Source organism: Pagrus pagrus (genome assembly GCF_965226575.1).
Source record: "Pagrus pagrus genome assembly, chromosome: 7".
Lineage (NCBI taxonomy): Eukaryota > Metazoa > Chordata > Actinopteri > Spariformes > Sparidae > Pagrus > Pagrus pagrus.
Genome location: NC_140191.1, coordinates 19386795 through 19405210, shown reverse-complemented (window position 1 = coordinate 19405210; position 18416 = coordinate 19386795). Strand labels below are relative to the sequence as shown.

The following is an 18416-nucleotide window of genomic DNA, read 5'->3' as shown; positions in this document are numbered from 1 at the left end:
GTCTCAGTATTTCCTGGCTGGATAAAGTAGGGCTTAGTCTCGCACAGCCAGATCTGTCTCCACAGTGCAAGTAGAGCTGACAGTAGTAGACTCCTGCAATATGCTGAAACCACAAACCTAACTCCTGAGGAAAGGATCTTTATCCTGGTAGCATCCATTGTTTCTATAAATGTGCGTTGCTTTAATCATGCTGTCCTTTGCACATTTGCTCAGCCGTTTCCGGGCTCTTCTGTACTGTATATACACAAGTACACACAGCTGGTAGCACAAGGGAGTTGGCTGCATGAGTCAGTCTTGTGGGGCTGCTCTCTGAATCCCCAATACTGTGCTTTTCTTAAAACACATAAACAAAAATAAAGTGGGTGCTTGAGGTGCTTTACATCACTTCCTTTTTTAGTTTGTCACTTTCATCTTCTCCCTCTTGTTTTCAGTGAGGACGGGCTCTGTGTCAGACTCTGTTCAGCGACCCAGCCCTCTCCGTACCAACTCTGAGGATCACGGCTCCTTCAGGACCAAGGACCAATCTCCAAATCCAGACAAGGCAGCGGGAAAGAAGTCATCAGACTCTGGGGAGGAGGCAGACAAAGACTTTATTTTAATATGAGTGAGACGAATGTTGATGAGCCTCAAGTGTTTTCTTTTAGAAAAGCAACTAAGGGGGGAATCTGATGGATATATTTTGGTTAATATTAGAGGTTCTACCTGCAGGTCCTGTCTGACCACACAGTATGAATCATGTTTGGTCTGCAGGAAGACCTGCTGTAGTATCAGGTAATACACAGTGTCAAATTTTATTTAATTTGGTTGTCCATGATAAAATTATTGGTATTAACACTTGGGGGGGGGATCTCTCATTAACATCACTTCACCTAGTAAACCAAACTGTGCAAAGTCTCCGAAGAGCTTCCTTCTCACAAACATACTCTCTGAAAATCTCTTGTCTTAAAAAGAAAAAAAAAAAAACTTTGAAGGATTTGATTATTATTGAAACCTGATTAAAGTTTGTTAACCACTAAAAAAAAGACATGATGCTTTCAGGACACAGCAGACTTTTGTGCAAAAGACAGAGAGAGACTGTGAAACTACGAGTGTCTAAAATCTTTCTTTAATAATCCAGCGTCTTGTTTCTATTTGTTGCTTGTAGCTCGTTTCCCAGGGACCAAACACATGCAACAATAACACCAGGATCACTGTACTGTACTTGAACTCAAACATACGACCACACCGGGACCCGATGGCATTTATCTCCTTCAATAATATTTGTATAGATTTTTCTAAACGCTATTTTCAATAAGTTACTTTTCTCCGGACTTCAGAGGTGACTGAATCCATTATGCAATTCAGTTTTTTTTTTTATTTCCAGGAAGATACAGGTTCAGCTGAGAATCTCAGCCCACCATACATCCGAAATACAATTTTGATGTACAGTAGCTGACGTTAAAAGTCACTCAGAGGAGACTCACCGGACTCTGAGGATAGCTATAGATGATACTTTACACCCGACTGGACTCAAGTTTGTCTCTGTGTGAGAGAGTTGGAGTGACCATATGAAGTGTTGCTTAGGGAGGACTGTGGTGCTCTTAAACTTCACTGATAACCAATCAATAAGGCTTCAGCACTGTTAACTAACACTGTTCTCTGTGTTACAACGCTAACGAAAAAAAAAAGGTTTTATGATATCTTCAAAGTGCAGCGATCATTTTAAGGCGATTTATGGGGGAAAGGAGTGTGTCTGTTATTAAAGCGCAATACAGAGCCCCATCGTAAACACAGTCTCATATTTCTGTGATGTCAACCAAACAAATTCATGTCTAGCTCATAGTCCTCACAACAAATGAGACTATTAAGCATTAAACTAAACTGTGTGGTATGCCAGTGTTTGTCATTCATACAGACTCTGAATTGCTCTTAAAGACAGATGGATCCTCACCCCTTATAATGTACTTACATTTATTAATATCACTTTGGTGTGCTGATGGTCTAATGAAAGCAAAGAACTGACTCAAAAAGAGGAATGTCATAGATGAACAGCTTGAAGGTAACACAGATGGAGAGAATGTCACAAACTGTATTTTGACAATAACCTCTTTAGTCTGATCTTTGTGTGAAAGCGGGACACTGAGGGAACTCCAGCCTTCAAACACTCAGCATCTCTTACAGACTTGACCTTTAGGGCTTTCAAATTCAGCTCACTTTCACCTCATTCTGTGCAACACAAGACATTTCTTTGAAATACAACCTGAACACATACAAATAACAGAGAATGCAGCGCCTGAAGTGACTGTGAACAGAGGGTAGCTGTATTTTAACCACATGGATCTCTGGGATATTCTGTATGTAGCATTTCTAAGACCTGAATGCTACACAACAACAACATTATCTTTGTCTGTCATGAAATGCCCTTTTCACACTGCTAGAGTCAGCTAACAGATTCTCAAAGTTATCGTACGTTCAAAGTCATTCAACTCATCATTCATTAACGAAGGCAAATTAACTCATACCTGTATCTACAGTTTGTACCCGAAGCACTGCATTGTTTACAGTTATACTAAATTGCAATATACATCAGGACGTTGCATCACGTTTTGCTGCATTGATGTCATATTTGAGTAGTAATGCTTTATATTGAGGTCCTTGGAGGCGTTTCAGGAGCAGTGTTTTCTGTGGAAAAGAGGAGCTTCTGTTGATGCAGACTTTGACCTTTTTTAACTTTCAAGACATTTCACATGCACCAAAACCCATATAAAAAACACTGGGACAGGAAAAAACAAAAGCATGATGGGTCTCTTTTAAGACTGATAAAAGAGCTTATTATAAGACATTTATAATCACTTGTTAACAGTTTATAGACACCTCAAAGTGAATAAAAGCCTAATAAAAGGATTTATTGACCTTGCTCTCACTCAGATCAGGTAGCTCCAAAAGGCAGAGTTAACTGTAAGTAACGGCATGGTTAAGTACATAACACAGTATGTATTGATCTTGATAAAGTAACGACAGAAAGCTTAATAAAGTTTTAACAATGATACAATAGCTAAGTTAGGTAAAAATCAATGATTTTTACCTTACAGTGTTTTTAGTTGTTCTTAAGCATCTATAAAATGTTGACATGTTTCTTATAAGGGCTTATAAATGTCTTATAATCTAACAATGAACATGTGTATGATGCTTTTGTTAATGCTTATGTTAATATAATATTATATAAGCTTAGGAGGGTTTTATTACCAACTAACTCTTATGACAAGGACCTTAATGTAAAGCTTGACCTTGAATTCTTTCTTAAATTTACTTGAAAAAGCAAACAAACACGGATGCTTCAGGTCTGTCCTTCAGTAAACCCATCCTATGTCACATGAACGCAGCATTTAACACCTGTGTATGAGATTTGACTAATATTTCATTATAAATGAATACCACTGTGGAATTACCTTTATTTTTGACTACAAAGCTGACTGAACTGTGCTCCAACAATAATTTTCGATGTGCACTAGACCTCTTTCTTTATGCGCAGTGTGAAAGGGGCTCAACTCGTATTTTATTGTACTGTACAAGAGACTAATCCAAGTCAGGGCCAAAGGTCTTACTGGTGCACCTTTTCCTATGGTGTCTATCGATGTCTTTTGTAGGATCATGATAAGATTTTGCTTCTTTGTCACTAATCATGGTTCGGAAATAACACTGTTCCTGCTGTATATAGTTAATCTGTGTCTGATGTCTGCTTTGATTCACAGTCTCAGTCCTAAAACTCATCACCTTTTCTTTGAAAGACATTCCAGGACGCTAAAAAGAAAAAGATACCACTACTTTTCAATACTTCTAAAGCAAATACATGTGGCTGTATTCTGTTGACACTTTTTTTCGCCATTTTCCTGATGCAAGGAAATTATATGGACACACTCTTCTTCTTCAACTCTTCTGTGTGGGATTTCAGAAGCAGCTGGCTGTGTTTCTGTCATGATTTCCTGTCCAATCCTGAAAAATGAGCATCCACTTCATTTCTGTTGGTGCACGGAGTGATGAAAGTGAAAATAACCAGTAGCATTGAGTCTAGACTCCTGAGTCTACGTATGTGTGTGACTGCATGATGTGGCTGTGAGTTGTACTGTATGTATATATGTGCTTTCATACATGTAGGTGTGTGTATATATGTATGTGTAATATACGCACATGTAATATACACACTGTGATATATTCACATGCCTATGTGAACACAGCAAATCCTCTATTGTTTTAGTACTAAGTACACTACTATACTAAGGGTTTGTTTGTAACTTATTTGGAATAAAAACAGTGGCCGGTGATGTCTTGACCCTTTTTGTTGTTTTCTTCCTCTCACTTGTACATTGTGTTCATAAATGTAGAAATTAATTCTTTGTATGTATTAATTTGTTATTACATGTAATAGATTTAATGTTACTTTCATCATGAGTCAAAAAAAGAAATGATGCAAAACAATGACTTTTCCTCGAGCTGGAAAAAACTACATAAATGACATGTTTGCTCATTATCGGTCTTGTTTGTTCCATTTTGTCATGGATCAATATGTTTGAGTCATTCTGCTGGTGTTGGACATTTCTTCATGCAAATATTAATATTGATTAAAATAATTTTACAGACTTTGAAATCTGCTTTGCCTTGTTACTTTTGTTGAGGATCTGCTTTGCAGTGTACAATACAGCCACCAGGTGGCAAATAGAAAGCTACAGTATCTTCTCCGTCTCTCTCTCTCTGTCTCACTCACACACAGAGGAGGTGTGGTTTTTCACAAAGTCAGAAAAAAGCATATGTCAACCAAGCAGACAACTGAATAGTGTGCCACTTCAGTCAGTCCTCTTTGTTGCATGTCTTAAAGTTGACAGCTTACTTGACATTTCTTCATTAACATGGACAGTGCCTTTGACAACCTGGATGCAGCTGGTTTTCTGGAAATCTGGCAACACTTCGATGCAGATGGTGAGGACAGTTAATGACATGTTCATATTTTCTCTCACTAAAAACAACTAAAGCAGATAGAACATTGCTTTTTAGTATATATTCTTCCCTGTACTGGATATTTGGGGGGGGAGGAGTATTTGTGGTCATACATTTGTGAGTCCTGCTTGTGGGAAGTATTTTGAATTCTTGTGTTAAATTCTTGTGATTGAAAAATAACTACATTGGCTGTATCCATAAACCTTAAGTATTGGGGGAAAATGTCACATATACGGCATGTCTGAAAGGGGAGGGGAATGTGCACAACACCAAGGAGCAGGAAGACTTTACACAGGTCAAAGCTGAAAGCAAGAAAATAATTTGGCACTGATAAAGTCACTTGTTGAATTCATTGTAAAATTCAAACTTTCTTCACAATGTGTACGACCCAAGGACTAACGTAACTTGTTATTCTTTTATTTTTCTTTATTCTTGACAGATAATGGCTACATTGAAGGCAAAGAGCTTGATGAATTTTTCCGTCACATGATGAAGAGACTTGGTCCACAGGTAAGTCAACTTTGTTTGGATGAACTCATCCTGAGCTTGTGATGACAGCAGCTCAATACAGTTGAGCTGAATGAGAACAAAGCCACAATGTTGCCACTGCAACATCATTTCCCTCAGATATTGACACATGTATATGATATCATAGTAGTTTGTCCACCTCTTTGCCATATCAATGATGATACTAAAATAACACGGTATAAATCATGTACATGTTTCCAAGATTCAGGCTTACAGTTGCTATATTTCTTAGCTGATCATATGTTTCTGTGCACATGTTAGTACAGGCAACAGTTTATTTTCAAATTTGCCACTGCAGTCAATTGTTGGCATATAATGGTAATTTATTTCCATATGTTATGATTCATTATCTAATTTAAGACACCATTTTTCTTGCTCTACGAAGTCCGTTTGGCTTTGGACAGCATTTGTGATCTGTGCTGTGTGGGCAGCTGAACCTCTACGCAGTTATCTGGTTGGGTGGGGTGACTGTAATGATGTTAAACACAACACAATTAAAGATCTCTGGTCAGGGAGCCTTCTCCATGACCAGTGAGAATGAACATCCAGCTATTTGTTCATCTTCTAGTGTGTTTGCGTGTTCGACCGGACTCCCTTGGATACTAATGGGGGTACTAAAACAAACAGACCACATGCCACTCTGTCCATTGTATGTTTGCCCCCAGGATAACTTCTGTTTTATGTATTTATCTCAAGCTACAAAAACACAGCACAGTCGCACATTCTATCCAGCTGTATTAGGTATTAGGTGAGATTAGCCACATGGTGTTTTGTGTCCTCTTGTGCAACAGTTATGCTGATTTCTTCGACGTGAACCATCACATTTCAGATCAATTTCTCATATAAAACTTAATGAATTTGCATGTGCTACACTGCAAGTTAAATATATTAGTGACACCCAGCGCATACATGAGTTTGTTATGCAGCATACATAGTGTCAATAGTGTACAAACTTCTGCTTAGCAACAGGAGATTGCTGGCGCCAAACAAGAGTATCTGGTCGAAAGGGTGATGCTGAAGATAAATGCCTGTCTCTCAGTAATGAGCAAAGCTCAGGCACCTTGTAGTCTGCAAACTGTGTGCTCTGCTCTGCATGACACCATGATTCAGACCTCATCCCCACAGATCATCAGGTTACTATAGTTACAGTACAGTGATTGAGGGTTTACAAAGAGAGGCTGAAAGATTAGCTCCTAAATATATGAAGTCAATGGCTGGAAATATTCTGGTGCTCAGTTGTTTCAAGCTTTAGACTGAGCTCTGGTTGAGGAGTAACTTTGTCTATACAGGAAAAGAAAATGTGATTCTAAAGTCAGATAAGCACGCACTAAACTTTTGTTCTGTTTATTAGTAACGCTATGCAAACCAGGGACATGCAGAGTGCGCTACAAACAGTTAGCCTCAGGTTGAGAAAGCAGAGCTTGAGAGAAGAAAATGGGAGTATCCATGGCGACATTTCTTAAAATAACTGTGACTCAGCCAGTAGCGTATTTGTCCTTCAAAATCAGGATTTGTTGTTTGAAGTTGTTTTCATTTCATTTTACGCTATCATGTGCTGTATCATAATGATATCTGTGTCCAGTTAAACATGCAGAGTGAATTATTAATAGTGACTTTGGGGCAAGAATATCGATTAAATCCTGATGTGTTGTATCTCTCCAGGAGAAAGTGACTGAGGAGAGAGTCCAGAGACTGAAGCAAAGGTTTATGTCCGCCTATGATGTTACTGCTGATGGGAAACTACAGATTCAAGAGGTACTACATGAGTTCTGTGTCTTAAATCACTCACCTATTTCCTTTACCATTATTTCCTTAAGATTAAAAGATAGGTTCTTTTTTTGGGTTTGTGTCTGCATGCATGTTTCATGTTTCATGTTTCACGCCAGCCAAAGAGAAGATAAATTCACCTTTAAATACATAAAAGCTCAGACTCCACTTCAACCCACTCATCCCATCATCGAGTGGTGCATCTTCTTGCTTTCCTCTGTCCACTCTGTCTCTCTCAGGCTCATGTATCCACTCACCCTTCCATCTCCTCTTCATCTCTCATTTATCTCATGTCTCCATGACAATTATGATACAGCCTGTACCATATTCAAGCACAATGAAAGCTAATTTCCGAGACTGCTGTGGGTCATGCTGAGCCATCCTGTAGTGAAGAGTGAGACAGAGGAGAGCAGTGCTCAAACCAGACTCAATCTCTATATACAACACCATGCACTATCAATGCAACACTATTTAGTGTAAATAAAAATGTACTCTGAATAGAATTGGGAAATAATCTAATGATCCATTTGGGCTGTAAAGTAGGACTCTCAAGAAACCAAAACAAATTGGTAGTAATTAATGAAAGATTCTCAAATGGCTTTTTAATTGAGTCAGTTCATTAACAAATTAAATTAAATCAAACTTGACTGATAAATTAACAGGCTGTGGCTGTTTCCCCGGAATATAAAGCACACAGTTTGATGACAGTGCCTTCCCAGTCTCCACTCTGTGTAATTGATGCAGGTCTTTGCACTGCAGCCGTGCTTCATGTGAACAATCATGTACAAGAAACCAACCCATGATCCACTGAGTGGGTCAATCCCTTAATGTATTGCACCCACAGACCCCGAACGCTTTAGTTTTTAAAGCTGAAAAATAAATCAATACTCATCTGCCATAAGTGGCCTGTCAAAGAAACAACGATTTACTGTGGCTGATGCAGGAACAGGAACAGTGTGGTCAAACCTCTTCGTACAGTAGCTTCTTCAGACTTCTTCATTCCTTTCTAATACCCTTTACATTGACAAAAAGAAACTGAACATGCATTGTACAATACTTAAGTATTCTCATCTCGTCTCATTTTCTTGTCCGCTATATCCCTATTTGGGGTCGCTTTATCCCCCCGTTTTGAGGGGTTGCGGGGCTACTGGAGCCAAATCCAGTTCTCAAGTGGCGAAGGCCAAGGTACACCCCTGGATGAGACGCCAGCTCATCGCAGGGCCCTCTGATGGCAGAGGCTGCCTCGCAAGGTGCCAACTACACATCAGGAGCAATTTAGGGGTTCAGCATCTTTCTCAAGGATGCTTCGACACCAGGGGAGCCGGGGTTCGAACCAGCGACCAGAAGGTCGCTGATCACCTGCTCTACCTACTGAGCTACAGCCGCCCCTACTTAAGTATTGATTGCTCATAAACACTTGATCCACCTAACAAGGGCAGTATCAGGTTCAACAAGTCGGTGCATCCCTTTTTGTGCTCCTTCCTCATTCTGCATACAATTTTCTCTGCTCTATGCATATTAGAAAGGAAGTTAGCAGGCCTATCAGAAAGCCACAGTATCCTGTTAGAAAGCTGCATGAGTGACTGCTACGCCTCTGGTACAGTATCATATGACTGGCCCGTTATGTGCTTTGTTCAGACAGTTACCTACTCAATATTGTGCTGATGTGATATGCATCATGCAGGGTCAGCAACTGTGCAACATACCATGCATTTATTGTATTTAACAGTAATAATCCTGTGTTGGGAAACATTCTCTCTCTAAACAACACAGCAGTCCTGGATCTGGCAGGGACTCAGTTCAGTGGGTGGATATTTCACAAAATATGGGTTTCAATATGTCATCCATATTTTAACTGCCATTCATTGATGTCTACACAGTCAGGACAGTTACACTTTGTCGGTACTACAGGAGGTACTATGCAGGCTACTTTATGTAAACTGTATTTTCACCAATTGCACTTTCTTTTGCATTATTTCCATATTGTTGAATCCCAATATTTATTTTCTTTCACCTGCAAATGCCAACTGCTCTATATGCATGACAACTTAAACTAATCTCTACAATTTGGCCACTTACCTTCCACATTGGTAAGCTGTGAATTGACCAAGATCTGGAGATTGAAACTGCTTCCTGAATGCATTTTTTATGTGGTTCTTGGAAACGTTGACGTCTTTGTTCCTCAGCTTTGCACAATTTTTTTTTTTTTAAAAAGCTATCTTTTTATTTGTTCTGAAAGGAATACCAACAAATAATCTTTCAAATAATTTTTCAAACAACTAATGTGAAAATGTGGTGCTCTAGCAATCTACAAAAGCCAAGACTCTATGACATTGTGATGAATATGTAACCAGTCACTGTGACATGTTGTCTGGAAACACTGAACATTGGCAAGACTTTTTTTCCAGTGCGCTGATCGTCCTTTCTTTTGTGAAACTCCAGCTCTTCTTGGCATCACTGTTGGTGCATTGCGCTTCTTACTGTGAGCAGATTTTCAGTGTCATGATCCAAATGGTTGCAGTATCATCTTCTTTTTTTATTCAGATTGATTGGGGGGGGCAGTTTAATCTGCTAATGGAAGGCTGATATTATTAAAAGAAGGACAGACAAGAGAGGAGTAACATGAACTGGAGCGGAGCCAGGAGGAGCCGGTGGAGAACATAAAACATGAATTCTAATCCGTCCCTCATTGTATCACTGCAGTAGTTGCACAGGTTGTGAGATATCTGCAATGGAGCACTCTGCTGCCACTTTACATAAAGTTGTATGATGTTACTTTAAATATAACATGTACAGTGCCCCAGTTGATCCAGTTTATTAAGATAATCCACAGATCCTACTGTCAGAAATTTCACTGGATCCATTTGTTGAAAATCTAATAAAAACTGACCCCTGATCTGACCAAGATTATAAAACCAGACCGTAAACTCGGTGGTTATTCTCTCCAACAGTAAAATAAACAAGACTTAATGAGATGGAAGGCCTCATAGAACGTTATTATCATTGACTGTGTGGTTAATAATCCAATCACTGCTTCACATCTTGACCTCTGCTCTCTGACATGTTTTCCAGTTGGCCAATATGATCCTCCCTGAAGACGAGAACTTCCTGTTAGTTTTCCGCAGAGAAGCTCCTCTGGACAACAGTGTTGACTTCATTAAGGTGAGGTCACAGACTACAAAAAACATTTCTATGAGATAAAACAAGATGACATAAGACGAGCTTCATCCACCAAACTATTCTGTCTGCTACAATGTGTCAGTGAGAGGTTGTACAGCAGCAGTAAAATCACAACATCTACAGAGCCATGCTGATGGGCCAGTGTTATAAATTATACATAAAGCAACTGCGATATGTCCCACATGAATTCACTTGACAATAAAGAACAACAGCACTCAAGATAAAGCTTAAGCCTAAAAAAGAGTTTAAAGGTCCAATTCATAAGACAGTTGATTATCAAGTCTCATTCCCAACTCAACCAACCCAATGTGTCAGTATTTGACGGGCTGGGAATGACACTCAATAATTAACCATCTAATATAATTTGACCTTTAAGAATTTAGTCTGTACAGTTTATAAATAGTACTCATTGTTATGCAAGTCACAACTAAGTCTCAAGTCTTTGCACTGAAGCCCCTTGTCCTAAGCTTTCAGTTTCTCTTCACCAAATGCAACGACATTCTCACAACAGATCCTCAACACACCGTTCTTTGTGCAACATTGAATGTCGGGCAAAGTTGTTGCGTCAAAGTCATGTAACAGGGGTCCCCACCTCTGCCTTTAACATAAACCCGGATCTACAGATGAATTCTAAGAAAAAATTATAGTTTCCTTCCTAATGATTAAACAACAGAGTGTCCTCGTGACTTGGAGTTGCAACACATGCGAGTATGAGGAAGTCTTCAAACAACCTCAAAGCTGTGAATTCTTACGGGACTTGACCAGTGCAGTCTTTTCACTGTGGTCGGGTAGTTGCCATAGCAGTCCTGTTTAACTCCGATAACATACTGTATCTGTATTTTGCATCTAATTTGGTGTGATATTTTTACACTGAAGTCCAGTTCTCATAGTGAGCATCATATTACCAAAACACAACACAACATAGGACTACTAGCTATGATGACACGACAACTAATTCAGATTTGTAGATAACAGCGGTACACCGCATGTTAGCTTTGACCAATTTGCCCTTCCCTGCCCACTGTAGATATGGAGGAAGTATGATGTCGACTGCAGCGGCTACATATCAGCTCAGGAGCTCAAGGTAAGGTTATCAACACAAAGAAAAGGTGCATCACTTCACATAGAAGAACCTATTACACATCTCTTTTCTGCTCAAGGAGCAACCTTCCACGGTGGCATTGGCAGACAGTGACCAACCCTCGGCCACTATTATCTGTTCTGTCACACACCGAGATGTTTGTCCTTTCCCAGCTTCTCACAACATATTTTTTTTAAGAGAGATTCCCGGTAGATAATCAGCTTCTGTTGGAATCAGCTTTTAATAAAGCATTGATTGTTTCATCATGTTATTATGTGTTAAACTTTTGTCTCTTAGGCCTTCCTGAAAGACCTGTTCCAAGAGCATCACAAGGAAGTGTCATCCGACAAGCTTGAGGAGTACACAGACACCATGGTAGTGATACTGTTCACTCACGCACACATACAAACTCACATACACACACACTGTGGCCTTTGTCACTACTGTACTATGTCCCCTGACCTTCTCCTTTGCTCCTGTCATAATTACTAGGGCCACTAGAGGTCACTGCCTAACAATAAACATTAATATTGGTTGAGGACCTGCTGGAAATGGAAAGACCTTGTGAAACAGCTGTCCTCAAAACATTTTTGACATGTTTATTTTCACAAATGTAGAAGACTGAAAAGACTCAATAAACTATTCTGCCAAAAAGCTTCTATCTGAACTGTTGTTCTGTAGAAGAAAACCAGCAGTTGTTCAGAGGGACTTTTCACTTGTGATACTTTTTTCTTGAGATTTTGTGTGCTGTCACAGCTGTCAAAAGAAGTGACACAGCTGTGTCACTTGTGTATTTATGTACCGTCTCCCTGAGATACTTTTATGAAAACCCAGAGTCTTAGATAGCCTACTCCTTCAGATTCTAGATTTCAATTTGGTAGAGATTGGTTCACGCTCAAAGTCAGAACGAGTGATGAGTTGACTCTAGAGTCACAGGCGGTCTGACGCCTGAGATATTGTCATGCATCTCACTACGTTCTGTTTTTCTTGCAGATGAAAATCTTTGACAAAAACAAGGATGGCTGTTTGGATTTGAACGACTTGGCCAGGTACTTTTCAAAGAGCAGGACAATACATTGAGTTATCTTTATGTGTCTGTTGACAGATGGTTTAACAGCCATAAAGGAGAGATGTTATCAAGTTTTGCCAAATGCCAATATCACAAAAAGTAAATAACACATGTACCAACCTAAGGATTTTTAAAGCAATTTACCTTAAAACATGGCTTCACAATCACTGCTGCATACTGTATATTAAAAGTGTTATACTGTATATGATAAGGAAAAGAAGTTCCAATCCCATATCAAGAAATATTTTGGTCTTCAATAACTTGAAATACTTGTTAAATAAATATATCTTTCACAATTAGGATCTTGGCTTTAGAAGAGAATTTCCTGCTCCAGTTCCAAATGGATGTAAGTGCATTCTTACTCTTTATTAGGCTGATGGAAAACACGAGGGTGAATCATGTTACAGTTTAATAAGTTATTTTCTGTCTTGTTTTTTTTTTTGTAATATATTTTCTTTCCTTCCACATTCTCCACTTTCTTTTTACTCCTTTCTTCTTTTCCTAAGGCCTGCAGCAAAGAGGAGCGAAAGAGAGACTTTGACAAGATCTTTGCCCATTATGACGTTGTAAGTACAATAACATAACGGGGTGGGACGCAAATGATGACTGCTATTTCTTAATTGACTGGCCTGTCCAGCAGGAAATTATGTGAAAATGTGGGCTGTAGGTACTATATTTTGGTTTAAGGAACAACCTCTGAGGCGTAATCATCCTATTTCTAATGTCTGTTGCACTTCTGAACTATTTTACGACACTTTTGTGTTGTAATCCTTTAGTAATGTAGGTTTGAATCATTAGCTAGCCTGAGGAGGAGGAGGACAGACAAGAATTGCCCTCAACAACTTCCTTTAGAAACTCCCATTAGCAAAGCAGTCCCCTGATGCTAACAAAGCAACTAAAAGCCAAGTACATTAGCCTGTAGCATAGTACTGCCTGTGGTCCTTCTAAACTGTTGTCTTCTTACTGATGTCTGATGTGTTTTCATCGAATTGTGACACGATTTGATCTTTAAAATATCAAAGAAATATCAAAGAACATCACTTCTCCACAGAGCAACAGATCGTGGCTCCTCAGTAAAGGCAGGAATCACAGCCACTTAACATTTTCCATTCCCAATTAGTAGCACTCTCAAATTGGCATAATGTGTGCCTCTGTGGACTCGGTACAGCAACAGTGAATCCAATTAGCTCTGTCACCTCAGTAATGAATCATAATAAAGCAAAGCACCCATTACATTGTCAAGTCACTCTCTGGGATGATGAGTTAACTATGTCAGCCTAATTCACAGTACAGCCCCAGATAGGAGTCAGGAGTCACTGATAAGCTTCTCCTATTCTGTAAAAACATGATTATGACTTAGTCTATTTTGAGTATGAACTAATGGTTCGTTTGAAACCTTTTTATTCTGCCTGCCTGTTCACAGAAGCTGTGTTAGAAGTGTTCCGGTATCAAACTATTAGTTGGGGTATAAAGCAATTCTCCACAAGACAAGTGGCATTACGGTTAACAGTGTGTGGTCAACAAACAATATGGACATTGTTTTAATATTTAATGTGTTGTAGGCCTGATGCACTTTTACCAGACTGGAAAATCAACATGGTTGAAACAGTGTGATCTGCAGCGTGTCATCGTCATGTTTTACACCATGGCTGCGTGTTCAAGCACTTAAATTAATTAAATTACATTTCCTGCAGAGTGACACTGTCACACCACTGTCACTGGTGTAATCCTGCTTCATGTTGTACGTAATCTGGAGGTGGATATTTGCAATAAATGTATTTCTGAGCAGTGATGCCTGGCAAACATCCCAGGCTAGTAAGCATCCCTGCATTCTGGGAAGCGTTCCAGCCCCACCAATGAATACGCCCAGAAAAAGAAAACCAATGAATGACTGAATAATGTGAGTGGGATGTAAATTAGAGGTAATCTGCACTCCTTTCTGTCATTTCTTCTCTCTTTCTCTCTGGTCTCTTTATTGTTTCCTTTCTCTCTTTTTCTGTCTCTTCAGAGTAAGACAGGAGCACTGGAGGGTCCCGAGGTCGACGGTTTAATCAAAGATATGATGGGGCTCGTCAGGGTAAGACACTACGCTGCTGTTTTTTAAAAAAAAAAAAATGTATTAACGTGCTTTCTGACATTTAGATTTTAGAGTTTTTCTATGTGCTGTATCGTAGGCAACTGGACTTGTTTCAGTTTCACCTCTCATCCAAGAGGCTTCTTCAGTTCTAACTAACTGGAGAGGAGTTGGCAGGCTTTTAAGCTCTTGTGGGAGTGTCCTTACAAAGTTGTTAAGAACACGTGTGATCTCTGAGTTTCAGAGTCGTTAGGGCCACTTGTGGGTTGTTGGTCCAACTGGCCTTCATGTGGGTTGCTAAGGCTAGATGAGCCCCACACAAGTGGCCCTAACGACTCTGAAACTCAGCTCACATGTGTCCTTAACGACTCTGTAAGGACACTCCCACACAGGGTTTAAAAGCCTGCCAACTCCTCTCCAGTTAGTTAGAACTGAAGAGGCCTCTTGGATGAGAGGTGAAACGTCTTCAAGAAACTGAAACAAGTCCAGTTGCCTACGATACAGGACCTAGATTTACCATGACCTGGATGACTGAGAACCTTCATCAACATAAGTTTTGTTAACCAAAAATGTACAGTCGTTGCAGGTACAGGTATACAGCATCCAAGCATGTTCTAGGGATTTTAAGTCATTTCCATATTTGAGTAGTTTCATTAAATTATTATCAAGTGCTCGCAAATATTAGTAATAGTTACCTTGTCTGCAATTTGCAATTTTATAAAGCTTAACGGGAGCATGTCTCCAGTCAGTATGTTTGCTAGTCTTCTCTGCCCTGGTGTGTGCTAACACTGCTAGCCAATGAGGTGATGAGAGATGGCCTGTTATCCATCTCTGCTGTTTTCTCCTGCTTAATGTGCAAATGATTTATCATTGAACTAGTTTTTCTTTGACATGCAGGGTTAATTGCACTGCAAAATTCATTTTGTTAACTTTGTCAGAGAACTTCTACACCTCACTCTTACACCTGCTCCCCCCTTCCTCTGTCATCTTTCGTCTCCAGCCCAACATCACTGGTCCCGAGCTGGACAAGCTGCGAGCCGTTCTGCTGCGTCACTGTGATGTCAACAAGGATGGAAAGATCCAGAGAAACGAGCTGGCTCTGTGTCTGGGAGTCAAACCTAAGCTTAGTTAGAAAAATGAAACACTGAATCTGTTATTGTTGTCAGTAATGGTAGAATGTTGTTTTGACCTGTCTGATTACGGGATTACTTAAAGGTCAATGTTCATAAAGAGTTATTTGATCCTGGATATGATAGAAAAACAAGCTGATACTGTGTGATGAAAAACAATATGAAATTATGCATCTTGTATGACTTGAAATGACAGTGTTTCCTCTGCATGTTGTCAGACAAAAGAAAAGAGAATGAGATGTGAATGTATTTTTTGTCTAAAATGATTGATTGATTTGTGTTTTATTAATCAGTTTCTTAGTCGGTGAACATGTTTGTGTAGATATTTAGGTTTATTCTTTAGTGTGGTGCTTGAATACATTGGCCCCTACTAATGTTTGGCCATTTGCATGTTTCTCTGCCAAAGGACACTTGTAATTTTAATATAATGTGCTGTTGAATTAATAAAATGATGACAAGTGATGAGAATATTACATTTTCTTTTCTCTTATTCATGTAAATACTTTAATGCAAAGCTCTTTTAAATATATGTAAATAAAACTCTGAAACATTCAGAAAAGTTAAAAGCCACATTTTTACATTAATTAAATGAATTTAAGTAATTTATAAGTAACATTTCGATCTGATGATGTAACAGAAATTTATAAAAGAGCATTTAGTATTCGTCTTATTCCTTATTCTTAAGTAGGTGAGCGCTGACAAGCTGTTAACTGGTGTTTTGTTAGAAAATGCAAAAATGCTGTAGAGACATGTTATTGTATGCAAATGATTCAAAACTAAAAGGCTGTCTAGCCTTCACTGATGAGTCACTGGCAGCCTTTTGAATGCTTTTTTCAAAAAGTATTCATTTACTTGCCATCACACTGTACTGTACATGGTATTTAGTGGAATATACAAAAATAATACAATAGGATTGTTCCCTGGATTTCACATTATTAATACAGTGACTAATTAAATATACCTTTCAAACGCACTAATGCAGAACATATTTAAAAAGAGTAGTGAGTCACCAGCACTGAAGGTATTCTTTGTATGGGGGGACATACAGTATAATAAAGTAGGATTTTGATGAAAATTACCATAGGTGAGTGAAGAAATTGAAGCACTGTTCTGCATTCTGCATCACATATAGTGTTTTTCTAGTCGCGCTGAGGTCCAAGCATATGTACAGTTTCATTTCTAGCAGATAAACTGTAATGCAGGTCACTGTGAATGCTCTCCTGTGAGATGCAACAAGCTGACAGGGCGAGTCTTTATTTGTTAAATACAAGCAAACAAACAGAGTTAAGTAAATGGAAACCCCTCTGGCCACTAAAAGGAAGTTAATGGTGCGGACCTAAGAGCTTTATTTTGTCTCAGACCACCTGATTGCCCTTTGAGTCGCCACAAAGCTGCAGTGTGTGGCTTGACACAGTCTCCATCTCTGTCTGTGTGTTCATTAAACAGAGAGAAACAACTACAAACATTAAATAAGAGACTGTTCATAGTGTTTATATACATCAAATAGGTAAACTTATGTGAGTGTTTGCATGTGTGTACTGTTTGTGCTGTACAGTGAAGGTCTTATGAGTGTGTATTTGTGTGGACAGAACAGCTGCTACACAGCTGCTATAAAACAAACAGTTTTCCATTTGGGCTGAAAGCTTCACTCCCCACCACATCACCAGCCTCATATACACTGGGGAATTAACTGTTACAGGGAATTTCAGTAAAATACTAGCTGATGATTCTCTGGGACTCTAATGAAGCAATTATATATTTTCTTTCAATTGCAGAATAACACTTTATTCAATTATCTGTAAGTAGATCATGACAGCAGGATGAGAGGATTTGGTTTGCCTGGTTGTATTCCCTCTCTCGGAAAACATTTCCTGTTGAATTAAGCTCCGTTTTTGGATGAATAACAGACTGAATTTGGCCTATGTTAAACTAATTTCCTCATATCCTCTGTTATGATTTCTTGACTGTCATCCTACCAAGATTCTTACTCTAGACACATATACCCGGCCTCTGACTCTCTTAAAGCACTGCTGAGCCCTGTTGTTCAAGAAAAACACGTATCAATTAAATATCAGCAATTGTTATTATAATATATTGACAGCAGCTTCTGATAAGTTCCTGAAATAAACATTCTCAAGTGTCTATAAACTGTTTATATGTTTCTTATAAGAGCTCTCAACACCTATGTTAATGTTAATAAGTATTTTATAATGTCTTATAAGAGCATTTTAACTTATTAACTACCTATTTTACCTACCTTTATATAAAGTATTACTGAATTAATTTATGAAAATGTCAGCTGCATGTAAGTAACAGTAACAAAAAAACCTTTTAACCCATCTGTGTTTTTTCCAAGTTAAATAATTTCCTGTCTATAAAATTGTTTCCACATATTCAGTATTGGTGTTACCAGCACTGCTCCAGGCTCATAAACAGGTTAACAAGCAGTTAGGTGAAGCTAAATTCTAAAGATCTGTTCAACGGTGTTTCATTGCTGTCACATTAACATGTGCTTCACCTGCGGCTTTACAGCTGTGGTGCGTGATCTGTTGTAGTTGAAGCCACAAACACAACACAAATGATCCAAACCAGGAAAAATTAAGGGAGAAGCTGTGG

General features: G+C 38.9%; 2 protein-coding genes across 5 annotated transcripts in view; both read left to right on the top strand.

The window, feature by feature from the left end:
• Window positions 1-2859, top strand: part of LOC311260547 (F-actin-uncapping protein LRRC16A-like) — a 74033-nt gene extending 71174 nt beyond the window's left edge. For all 4 annotated transcript variants that reach the window (XM_084358515.1, XM_084358513.1, XM_084358512.1 and 1 more), the window contains one exon: window positions 432-2859. In XM_084358515.1, coding sequence (XP_084214641.1) covers window positions 432-604 — 173 coding nt within the window. In that variant the 3' untranslated portion in view covers window positions 605-2859. The remainder of the gene's footprint in view (window positions 1-431) is intronic.
• Window positions 2860-4798: 1939 nt separating this feature from the next.
• LOC311259607 (secretagogin-like) lies at window positions 4799-16260 on the top strand. Its single transcript, XM_084356842.1, has 11 exons — window positions 4799-4953; window positions 5411-5481; window positions 7162-7254; window positions 10339-10428; window positions 11474-11530; window positions 11825-11902; window positions 12521-12576; window positions 12897-12942; window positions 13103-13162; window positions 14605-14673; window positions 15671-16260. Exons 1-11 carry the CDS (start codon window positions 4884-4886, stop codon window positions 15800-15802), a joined length of 822 nt encoding a protein of 273 aa, XP_084212968.1. The 5' UTR covers window positions 4799-4883; the 3' UTR covers window positions 15803-16260.
• Window positions 16261-18416: the final 2156 nt, after the last annotated feature.

Bases quoted from the DNA above. Each gene is read 5' to 3' on its own strand.
- LOC311259607 (XM_084356842.1), top strand. From the start codon at position 4,884: ATGGACAGTGCCTTTGACAACCTGGATGCAGCTGGTTTTCTGGAAATC. The intron at 12,577-12,896 runs GTACTTTTCAAA...TTTCACAATTAG, and splicing joins GATTTGAACGACTTGGCCAG to GATCTTGGCTTTAGAAGAGA. The intron at 12,943-13,102 runs GTAAGTGCATTC...TCTTTTCCTAAG, and splicing joins TGCTCCAGTTCCAAATGGAT to GCCTGCAGCAAAGAGGAGCG.